General features: G+C 35.8%; 1 protein-coding gene across 9 annotated transcripts in view; it reads right to left on the reverse strand.

Annotated features, from left to right (window-relative positions):
- Cerkl (CERK like autophagy regulator) overlaps positions 1–12,419 on the reverse strand; it is a 126,534-nt gene that overhangs the window by 50,348 nt on the left and 63,767 nt on the right. For 2 of the 9 annotated variants that reach the window (XM_087201155.1, XM_087201153.1), the window contains one exon: positions 3,759–3,880. The exons of the other annotated variants lie outside the window; for them this stretch is intronic. In XM_087201155.1, the coding sequence (XP_087057281.1) occupies positions 3,759–3,849 (91 nt within the window). In that variant the 5' untranslated portion in view covers positions 3,850–3,880. The remainder of the gene's footprint in view (positions 1–3,758; positions 3,881–12,419) is intronic. 9 annotated transcript variants of the gene reach the window in all.

Below are 12,419 nucleotides of genomic sequence, written 5' to 3' on the forward strand. Positions count from 1 at the left end.
TCGATCTTTTTCTATAGACAGTGTTTCTCCACAAGTTTTCTGTATCCTTCAGTAACATGCTGTTTTTCATATAAATACCATATTGAACAATACTAGGTTTTCCATCTTTTCTACTGCTGTTGTCAATGTGTCTTTTCCCCAGCTCATCTCCTAACTGGCTATTGACTGCATACATCAAAACTATTGATTTCTATACCTAACTCTTTAATGCCCTCATTTTTCATTCTAGGCTTCTCCTTTATTTTCTTGGATTTTACAGGTTAACGGTTATTTTATCCAAAATAATGATCACTTTTTCCATTTCCAACTCTCATACAAATCCACTTTCTTGCCTAGTCTACCTGTATTGATTGGTCCTAGAGGAAGAATGTGACTAACAGTCCTGATAAAGGTTATGCCTGTTAGTTTTAGAATTCAATGAGAATACCCTCAAATGTTTTCCCATAGAAGCTTTAAATAATACATGTATTTATCATGTTGATAACATACCCATCTATTATTTTATTAAGACCTGCTTGACATTCATAAGTAAGACTGATTAATAGCTTGCCCTTTTGGACTTGCATTGTAAAATGTTGGTATCAATTTCAAGCAAGATCTATAAATGAAATCTGGGATTTTTTTCTTCCTTTCTTAGGGTCTAGGATAGTTTAAACAGTATTGAAGTTTTCTGTTTCATAAAGAAATAGTAGACATCTCTGTCAAAATATCAGTCTGCTACTCTAAAAAACACAAATATTTTTGTTTCTTTGGTGACAATTTGTCTATGTTTTTCTGTGTCACCTGGGTGCATGTGACTTTTCTAGACAATGTACTCATCCATTTCATCCTGCTACTAGGCAGCAGCCTAGGAAGCCTCCTGGGCTCCACACAGTCTTCCTACTGAGTAGTAACAATGTTATTTTCCCTTGATAATCAGAATTACCCTTTCTGAAATACCACTTCAATTTTGTTCATTTGTTGGTACAGTTACATGACTCAATAATGTAGCCTGGTTATTCTAAATGTTCGATTCAATTGAAGCACTTACTGTCAATGTGAGTGTATTTTTTTTCTCTCACACTAACACCCCAAAATTAGAATTCAAAATTGCAGGGGTATTTAGTAAAAGTATTTTGGGTGAGTCACTGGATATAAAAGTGAGAGACAATGTTTACTTCTATTAGTTGACTCATAGTCCTCTATATTGTTTGTCAAACTAAAAACTACCATAATGTCACAAAATTTATCTCCCGGCTAGAATAAAACAGGATATAATAGGAGCATGGTAAAGGCAGTGAATCTCATGGTTTTCAGCTAACCACCTCACTTCTTTTGTAACAATGAGTCCCTTGAGTAAAAACAATATTGTATAGCAGGTAAATTTGTTGAACTAGGCATTCAGTATGGGCACAGAGGGTGGTGTTGGTCAAAACATGGTAAGCAGAAAATACAAGGCTATATCGCATTAATCAGTCATAGCAGAATGGAAAGACAATTGATCTTGCATGATAGGGGGATACAATACAAACAAGCTGCCTGCCAGTGGTTGGCTAGCAGCTCTGGAATGTAATGCCATCCCCAAGGATGTGTGTGTGTGTGCAGGCAGAGTACTTGCCAATGGTTGTGGTCCAATCAATCTTGGTAAGAAGAAGTGCTTGTGGTTAAACACTTGTTATTTTTTTCTCATCCCTCTACCAGTTCCCTTTGTTCATGCATCCATTGCGCAGGCCCTTGGGTTGCTCTGCAGTCAAGCTGACTGGCACCTGCAAAATGGATATCTTACCTATTTCCTTCTCTGAATGAATTCTCTTTAGTGAGCATGTACATAAAACACATCTTACATTTTGCTCTTTTCTGGGACAATATACTTTTCATCTTATATATTCTTGTCACCAACCCGTTTCTTCCATGTTCCTAAATGGTCAACTTCTTAACCACTTTCCGTGTGTGTCTGTGTGTGTATCTATGGCCACCACTCCTTGACAACTAGTATTTACTGTTTGGAGGTCTGCCCAGAAAGATCCCTCTTCCCTGCTATCTTTTAGGAACACTCTTGAGTAAGGTGTTGTAATGCATTAGTAGCTCATTTTTATTAAATAATGAAGAATCATCTCTAAGGTAGGCCCCTTTGTTTCCTTCAGTGTATGGATTATAGAAAATGTTTCATGAGGCTGCATATGTGGGGTGAAGAGAAAAAAGCAATGGGTATAGGCCACCAGTACCTTTGATGTTCCAGACTCATATCTTGACATTTACATTATCCGTATAAAATACCTTTCTACCTAAAAGGGAGCACCTTATGTTTTACTCAACTGAAATCTAATTGACACAAATGTATCACACACATTTCAAACTTAAAATCTTAAAAACTGAAATTCTGATTTTCCCCACCAAACTTGGTTAATCTACCTACAGACCTTCCCATTTCACCCCAGGACAACTTCGTCCTTCCACTTGCTCAGGTCAGAAACTTGGGCACCTGACTGTGAAAACTGGTGATTAAAAATAACAAGCCATTATCCTGACATTTTTCTGGGCCACCAAACAGCCCCATTTATGGAAGCAACATTCTTTTTTACAGTACACTACTAATGTAGGTGAAATGGTTGAATTAGAAATCTCCAAGTTTTCCCCCAACTAACCAATTAGTTCAGGCAAGAATAGTGCAAGCATCTTAAAACCAATAAGTAAAATATTTCTTGAAAACTAGGTACAGTATTCTGCTGCACCCAAGAACCACTTAGTATTTACTACTTTCAAATGGAAACATAATGGAATGATCAGGTACCACCTCCTTCACTCAGACATCACAGTTAGCCTCATTAACAGTGGGGTAGCCGTTATGAACCACTTGACAAGATGAAACACACACTATCACGTCAGATGTATTCTTCCCCCAAATGTTCCCCATGAATCTGATTAAGCCTTTGGACCAGTGAACTTTGTAGAGATTTCAATGGTACAAATATCCCATTGCTGCTGCACATGTGCCATAGGTTTGCAATCACTGCTTTAGTCTGAAACTTCAGTTTATAGAGAATACAGGGAATGGAAGATGGTAAATGACATCACAAAGAAGCCGTCAGATAGTGGTAGAGCGACACTGGTCAAGGTCTAGTCTTCAGAGAAACAGCAGTTATTAGAGCTATCCCAGGCCCAATGAGTTAGTATGTCTCCACTGGGGACCAGTAATCCACGATTAAATAAGCTTTCTAAGTGACTCTTATGCACAGTAAAATGTTTACATGACAAATGACCAAGTTTTTCCCCATAAGAGAATAAAACAGATGGAGAAAGAAATGTAATACTGGGACTTAAGTATATTTAGTTGAATAATTCTTCATCGGATACTGGATGGTATAAATTAACTATGAAAGATATGGAAAACACAGGAGATCTAAACATGGAGTAGGGATTTGGTGATAAATAATTTGGGCTCATTTATTTGGTAAGAATGATTTTTTAAAATAAAGTGTCGGTTTTCAGAGATCCATATTGAGACAATTCTAGGAGAAACACATCTTTATTTTGAACATGTGAACAGAATAGAATGTTTAAAGCAAATGTGATAAAATGTTAAGATCTATAGAATCAAGGTAATAGAAATATAGGTGCCCATTTTAATATTTTATCATTTGATATTTCTCATTACAAAGTAAAAATCTGGATATCATCCTTGACTTTTCCCTCTGAAAGTCCTCCATACCCACTAAGTCAGGAAAGCCAGCTGTCTCTGTCTTCAGAACCCAATCCAAAGTCTGATCACTTCTCCTCACCTTGTTTATTCACTCTGATTTTAGTCCCTGTCTCCTGGATTATTCCAGTTTCCCCTCGTCTCTTGCTCCAATCTTTTCCATCTACTTGCATAGTCCATTCTACAATTAGCAGACAGAAGATCCTTTGAAAATGAAGGTATTTCATATTAATTCTCTGTTTAAAACCTAAACAGCTCCCCATTTTTCTCAGAGGAAAAGCCACACAAAGCCTCCCACCTTTACATCTCACCTGTAGCCACCTTAGTGAGCTACTCTATCCAGTGGTGACTCTTGCTCAATGCTTTTGGTTCCTGCACTTGGAACATATCTCCTCAGATATCTCTATAATAGCTCCCTTTCCCCATTACTCTCAGCTTTCTTCTAAAACTTCACAGTCAACAAAGACTTTCATCACTTGACATATAAAAATATATTTATTTGCTCTTTTTCAATTCCTTTTCTACCACCAGGACATAAGCTTCTTGAGGTCAGGAGCTTCATGATTCTGCTCTCTGTGCATTTACTAGTTATCAGAATACTGCCTGGCACACAACTCAGTAAGTACACATATTCAATTAATATTCTTTAAAAGAACAACACATTTTAAAAAATCATAAAACCACTGTTCCTATTGCATTAAAGAAACCAAAAGCTCCACCCATAGAAAGCTTGACTCTTTAAATTACTATAAAATAACACCAAGTTATAGAGCACTCATATTAACTCACAAAATAAAACAAAAAAGCTAAGGCAAATATTGAAGAACTAAAGATTTAACTATCAAAAGTAGGTTTTGTGATAGACATCTAAGTCCTTTGGAAGAAATATTTTGCATGGAAAAGCTAACAACCTCTTATTATTGCTAAATTAAGCTTTCAGAAAAAGTAATTCAATCCCCATCTTTTACTCCCTCTTTCTTTCAACTTAAAGACAGTGGAACATCATACTTATGAGCCATAAAATCTTTGCTAAATTAAATTTACAGCAGCACTGAAAATAAATGTTTATCTTTTTGCCCAGAACTTAAATCAGTTTGCCTTCCCTAAACAAATTATCAGTTATAATAAAAATCAGTCAGCAAACCTGAAAATAATGATAAAAAACCTTTTCAGTCTACATGTCATTAGTTTGTTTTACAAATGCAACCTCAGTTTCCTTGTCCTGGACTTGGAGTTGCAGTGCTGTCCCCTGGCCCATGGGCACGGTAGCTTCATCTCACAAGAGAAAGGGAAATACACACAAGTGGTGGCAGCAATAAGTGCAGGAAACCAAGAGAAAACTCATCAATAGAAACCGCCAGATGACTTGTAAACCTGTTCTCCACAGAAAGAACTATGACACTAAAAGCAAGCCAGGAAGGTAAAAAAGAGAAAGACTTCTTTAAGTTTTAAGGAAGCAATCACTAAATAAAAAGGGAAAGTTTATTTTTTATGAGGAAAGAGACTTGCATATCCCAGTCCTATTAACTGAGCAGAAACACTCCCACGTAATGTAGAAATAAAGTATGCTGTCTTTATATAAAATCACTAGCTACAAAGAACTCTAAAAACTCCTTTTAGACTGCAAAAACACAAGGCATCAGATAGCCATGAATTCCCTGTCCTCTCGCTCTATTATGGCAAAGTGTTTAAGATCAAAGCTACCGTGTGAAATGCAAATCCTTAAACTGCTTGAAAAAAAAATGACTTTCAAAGTGGCAATGACCATTTATTCATAACTTTGCAATAGTGTAAATATTTCCCAAATAGATAATCCAAGATTTAAATATAGGTATGATTGGACATTAATATGCAACAGATTGGTCCTCAGTCCTCCGGTAACCTCTCAATTCACGCTCTGGAGTAGAGAACTTTTTAGCACGCCAGTTTGCAGTGAACCAGCAATGTAAAACAGAATGGCCAACTGTTCCTCTGTTAGTAACAAATGTGCTAATATGTATTAGTTTAAACTTGATCTATCAGTGAGTCAATGAACCATGAAGGGTGGGGGTTAATCAGGGTGTTCTCCAAACAAAGGCTCATGAGAGCAGCAGCGATGCCGCTCCCAGACTCACATCTGTGCTGTTTTTGCGCACAGTGCCATGGGAATGGCATAGTGTTCATCAAAGTTAAGAGCCCAGAACCTTGCCACAGTGGTGTGTGTGTTCACAACCATTTCATACAGAAAAGCAACCCAATTGTTGCAAAGCTACAACTGAAACAGGAGAAACAAAATCCTCTCTTAGCCACGATCTTGGACATCTATTAATGTTAGGCTACATCCTGTTAATGTGTAACAGTGATGGTAAAGCCTTTCACATGTAAGATTTGACAACTTCCCAGTAGTTCAGAGTTGGAGATATTTTTATCTGAGGCAATTTATACTACCGTGCATCAATTTCACTTTATTGTCAACAAAAGCTTATGCATGCTGATCTGTACACACACAGATGAAAATAATTTCAATGCCACAGTCTAAAGTAAAAACAAAACCCTGTAACTTCTAAATTTGTGTGCAGATTGCCAATGTAAACAAATCTTGATTTCTAACAGCTGAAACTGACTGAACAGCAATTAGCAAAAGGAATCACCTGCTGCCTGAATAATCACCTCATACTTCAGTATTTAAATAATAAAGACGCCAAGACTGAGAGAGAGCAGGAGTGAACAACCAACAGGAAACACAGGAAGAAAGTCAGCCAGATTTATTACCCAAATATGCCTACATTTTAAAAACTGGTGCAATTAATATTGGCTCTTTTGAAGTTCACTATAGAATAGATCCATTTAAGGATATCACTTGTCAATTAAAAATTCAGACTGAAAAGAAATACACCAACTTTTGAAAAGTTTTTACTTCTACTCAAGTCAATCACAGATTAATTAAAAAATTAGCATTTAAAATGATTTTCTCAAAAATCCAATTTGATGACAAAATTGAACATTTAATCATTCACAAACTAGGAAATTATAAAAATATTAAAGAATTTCATGAATATGTTTCAACGATTTTATCTGCTGGAAAGCTTTTTCAAAATAATACCTCTAGAGCAGGTATAGGTGCTGTACCTAGGTAAACTTTTAAAAGAGAAGTTTGTAAAAGTTATCTTCAGGGCTTCAAAAAAATTTTTCACTGTAAAAATGAAGATTTTTGAAAAGATTTTTATTCAGTACTAGGAGTTAAAGATTAAAGAGAATTTTAAGTTAAATTTTTAAAGAGTTGTACATTTTCACATGACAAGTTACACTTGAATTAATGAATTTTATGTAATTTGTATCAATATCTATATTTCAGGATTTACTATGATAGAAATGATATGAGTAAGAGCCACATAGCCACAAATAATACATTTATATCATTTTTCATTTTAATATATCTGAAACATACTTACATTGCTAGTTACATTGTTTTTCATGTGGCATCAAGATTTTCTCAAATATTCTATGTGAGAGAATATGACCAGGTCATGTTGCCATACTTTAAAAGGCCTTAGCAAAAAAGATGTTTTATATATTTTGATACTTACATTCTAACTCATAAATGTAAATGTACAAAAATATCTTGAATCAAGAATGGTTTTATATATTAGAAATGAAGAATGCATTATAATATGTTCAAGAAATATTTGCTATGGATGAATACGTAATAAAGGACATTAAAGAAAGAAAGGAAAAAAATGGAATGGAACTAAAAAGAATATATTTTATTCTCATGCACTCTTGGGAGTATTCACAAAATATATGGTCATTTATTAGAGCACCCTAACCACAAGGGAGTAAACAAACACAAACATGTTTTTATTTTATTTTATTTTTTGGGTACCGGGGATCGAACTCTGGTCCTTGAGCTTGCACAGCAGGCAGTGAAACCACTGAGCTAAATCCCTGGCCCCACAAACATGTTTTTAAAAGAACATTGGTAACTTACTTAAAAACTTAAAAACTTCTATTAAGAAACCTCTTGGTGTTAGGGAAAATATAAGTAAAAAACCCAGAATTTCTAAAAGATGAAAATACTTCAGTTTGGAATCGGTAAGATATAGCTGAAACAGTTATTAGAAGAAAATGCAATGAGAAGAGTGAAAATAAATTTCCAAATCCAAGAGTTAGGAAATGAAGAGCAAAATAGAAATGTACAAGAAAGAACATGAAGATGAAAACAAAAATTAATGATAGAAGAGGAGATAAAATTAATAAATAAAAAGTCTTAATTCTTGGCAAAAAAAGGCAAACTTTCAACTGATTAATCACTAAAAATGGAAAAAGCATAAGTATGCAATATAATAATAAGAGAAAATTGCAGTTGATATAAAGGAAATTTTTAAAAATCCTAACAATTACATTTTTAACTTTCATATAAGTGAAATTTGAAAACAAGGTAATATGAACAATTACTTAGAAAAATATTCAGATTGATGAAATGTAAGGCAATTTTCATAAAAGAAGATTTTTAGAATCTATCATACATGAACACATCAAGCAGAAATGGCTTCGCAGTACTGTTGCAAATGTTGGCAGAACAGCAGGGCCCCAATGCTTCATAGACTGTTTCAAAGTGAAACAACAAAGGAGAATGTCTCAACTGTTAATAAATAAAGTATTAAAACCTGAAGAGCACAAATCAAAAACATTTGACAAAATTCAACATCCATTCCTGGCCAAGGTGCATGGTTAGAGTTATATCAAAATAAAGAAAATGAATGGATACTCTAGTAACAAGGTGGGAAATATGCTGTTCATACCTGCCCCACAGCCATCAGCATAATAAGTTACTGCACAAACACTAGAGATATTACCCCTTATTTGCAGGGAAAGGGCAAGGATATATACTGTTCTCAAAGAGGAAGGTCTTCCGATAGGTATTTAGGTCATCGGGGCATGCTCTTAACGCACACTGTGAGAACCCAGTAATTTCTTCTCTCGCACTTCTTTCTTGTCCATGAGGTGAATGGATTTGCTCCAGTACACACTTTCACTGTGATGTGTTGCCTCATCACCATCTAAAAGTAATGGGGCCAACTGATCACAGACTATGCACCAAAAGAGACCTTGTCTCTTTAAAAATTATTTCAGGTATTTTGTTATAGTGACAGAAAGCCAACTGCTTACAAGGTTTAAGAGTTTGAAAAGAAGTAAGCTATTTCTATTTATAGATGATATGACAATATAGTAGGAAAATCTGAGAGATCAATAATATTAAATAATAATAAAACATCTTAGCAAGGTTATAGGATATAAGATGTAAAACACAATTGCCCTCATACACATACATGATAACCAACTAGAAAATATAATGAAAGAGAAAATTTATAACAACAAAATCCTGGAGGGCAAACTAAAATATTTATGGATAAATTTTCAAAATGCAAATGAAGAAAATTATAAAATGCATGAAATACAGAAAAAGAGACTTGATCAAAGGAAACAGGTCCTTTGTGCTTGGCCACATATTTTCCACAACCATACCCTCTCTGGCTAGACTTTAATACATATATGCCTCTTTTCTGACTGAATTTCAAGTTTTCTCCATCCCTCCACTCTGCTCCTCTTTGCTCCTGATGCTCATTGTAAATCTGTCTAAAAGCATCCAGAAACACCTGCGCTGCTGCCTATTTTGCTGCCTTGACATTTCTCCCAACAAATAATCTAGACTGTTATGTAGATGTTATCAGAACATGGACAAAAATGAAGCCAGGTTCTTTGCTGTGGTATAACAGCCTCTAGAAGATGTGGCGAAATTTCTGGAGTTTTCAGTGATACTAACAGCCTGCTGCAGCATGTGTGCCAAAGGTTCGCCACCACTGTATCTAGTCTAGTTCTCGACAGAATCTTCCTTCCACAGGATGCACAGAGAGCATAACCTCTACTGTGTCCATTCCTACAGGTATTAGCATTGTGATCTTTAGGGCCTTCTTCAAAATTACTCATCAAGCTCTGCTTACAGAGTTCTACACTTTTTTCCAGCCTCCAATCTTTTTCAAATGCCTCCTGCAAATCAATTCAAAGGGCTCTTTCACATCATTGTGTAGTCACAGCAACAACTCTACTCTCAGTACCAATTTCTATGTTAGTCAGCTTTTTGTCACTCACATAATCCACTACAAGGAGGCCAGGCTTATTGCGCAGGTTTTGAAGGTTTCTTTCCGTGATGTTTGGCCCTGTTACCTTGGGCCTGTGGTGGCATGGCCCATGATGGCAGGAGCGTGTGGCAGAGAAATTCCATTCACCTCGTGGCCAAGTGCAAAAGAGGGAAGAGACTGTGGTCCCTAGTTCCCTTTAGGGCCTGGCTCCAGTGACCCCAAGCCTCCCACTGGGCCCATCTCTCAACATTTCCACTGCCTCCGAATGACACCACACTGAATTTGGAGGGATATTCCAAACTATAGCAGCCTGGTGTATTTCACCATGCCAAAAAAGTGAAGAAATGCTCCTCAACTACGGAAGCTAGGAAAGAACACAGGAGCCAGCTTTAAGGCATCTCAGAGATTTCTTTATACCTCAAAGGAAACTCAACTTATATAAAAGAAAGCTTCTGGCCTTCCTCCCTAAACTTACTCCTTTGTTTCAGTTCCAGACATTCATATCCACCAATGAAAGAAATCCAAGACATCTTTCCCACTTTTTCTCTTCCACTCAGCTGATTTCATGATAATGAATTTTATTAGCATGTGAGAGGACACTGAGGTACAGGAGAACACAGCCTGGTGTTAGGTATTGGAGAGGCCCAGAATCCTGACCACATACACCACTTCACCACTGCTGATCTCTGCAATATGGGACTGGTAGAAACAGACAGCGAACATATTCAAGACAAGTAATTTTTCCTTAAAGAGATGTTTTCAGAAATGTAGCAAAATAGATTTTACTTTAACGATGATCAAGAAATGTCAATTTGATACTTATCACAATTGCTTCAGCATGTAGCATTGCAAGAAGGATTCAGCTACCATCCTCAAACAGCAATTCATCCGTTCACATGATTGTCAAAAATTCCTGAAGTTACATATAGTATCTGCATAAATGCCACAGAACTCTATTACCATTAATGGTAGTCTAGTGAGTGCCAAGGAGCTTAATAGTATGTTGCTTAATATGAAATATGTATTTCCTACTTATGCATACTGTGAGAATGCTACTTTTCTTTTTATTTATTGTGAAAAGGTGACAATCCATTATACTCTTATCCAAGGATTGATTCAATTTCCAACCTCTCCCATAGGCTTGGAGAATTTGTGCTTTTATTAGAAAACTCTGCTAAACATTTATCCTGTGTATAAAACGTGATAATTGGTCACAAACCAGTGTATTTCTAAGTGTTTTTAAAATTTCTTTACATTTACATAAAAGGATGTCTGCTGTCTCCCACAGTGCCTGCTCAATTCATCCCAAGACATTTGAGAAATCTCAGTAAAGTGAGTCATGAAGAGGAAGTACTGAGAAATACATTGTAATACTACTGTTCACCCCCAGTGTTGCCTGCTTCAAGAGTCTAGAGTTCTGAATCATAATGTTGGAAAAAGAACACAAGAGAGGAATAATCTTCAATCAAGGTGCTGTGATGCTTCCTGACAAGTGTGTGGAGCCCTTTTTTTAGGGTAGAATCTAAACTGCACAGCAAATATGACATACTTAAGTATCTTAGAGTACACCATTGACCCAGTAGGAATGACACATTGATCAGGGTTTCGTGCTCTGGATTTGGATATATATGTATTTGTACTGAAACTTTCCACCATCCACAAACTGTTTAGCTACAAGTTACTCTTTTAAGCTATTGTAGGCCTTTAAATAGTTTTAAATTATTTTAGTTTTCCTGTGTATAAATTAAAAGGTGATAATTATAATTTTTTAAATTTTGCTATTTGTTATCATGCATTATTTCAATTCCTCAAGCTCATAACAAAACTCATAATAAGTAATTTTATTACCATTTTTATGTGGACACATTTCTGGTTCTTGATGCTATTATGAGGATTTAATGAGATAATTCATAAAAGTTGCTTACAAAAGTGTCTGACATATAGTAAATGCTTAATATACGTGAGCCATTATCATTAGGATTTAAATTTTTAAAATAATGACTTCTCTAATACTCAGTAAAGGAAGAAATGTTAATTAATTTAACAGCATGAAAACTTATTTCACTGGCAACATTTAGAGAATCTTCATGATAGGACAAAATCTGACAAAGCTAACCTAAATTATTTCTCTGAAGCTTAGTTACCCAGCAGACATCACCCAAAGAGCTTCTTCCTAGCGAAAAAGATTTGAAACTAATATGCTCAATAATGAACATAGTCCTTAACTTCAGCTCTCAAGATACTCTGTCAGTACTGAAGCAGGAATATAATTTTCTTTAATAATATACCCATTAATTTTTTCAGTGTAATTATAATCCATTACATACAAAAATATATCCCTCCCTTAGGATAAAAATGCTACAGAGACCGGTGAGAAGGCCTTGGGAGACTGCCTGATGCCACTCACCTTAAGTATAAGAAGTTTCTTGCTTGCAGCTGAGAGGGTACAGTGGCTGCCAGTGGGACCTGGTGCTAGAGGAAACTTGAGAGCAAATGCTTGCTACACTTTGCCAACCTCTACTGGGATCTCCTGAACCAGGCACATGGAAAACGCTTGGAAGTGAGAACCTTGCATGACTCAGGAAACGTTACTGGTTAACCTTTAAGAATATAAAGCAAAGAAG

The sequence above is a fragment of the Heterocephalus glaber genome, unplaced genomic scaffold (assembly GCF_053883595.1).
Source record: "Heterocephalus glaber isolate CG9 unplaced genomic scaffold, H.glaber_assembly_v1.0 deba00000347, whole genome shotgun sequence".
In the NCBI taxonomy this organism is placed as follows: Eukaryota; Metazoa; Chordata; class Mammalia; order Rodentia; family Bathyergidae; genus Heterocephalus; species Heterocephalus glaber.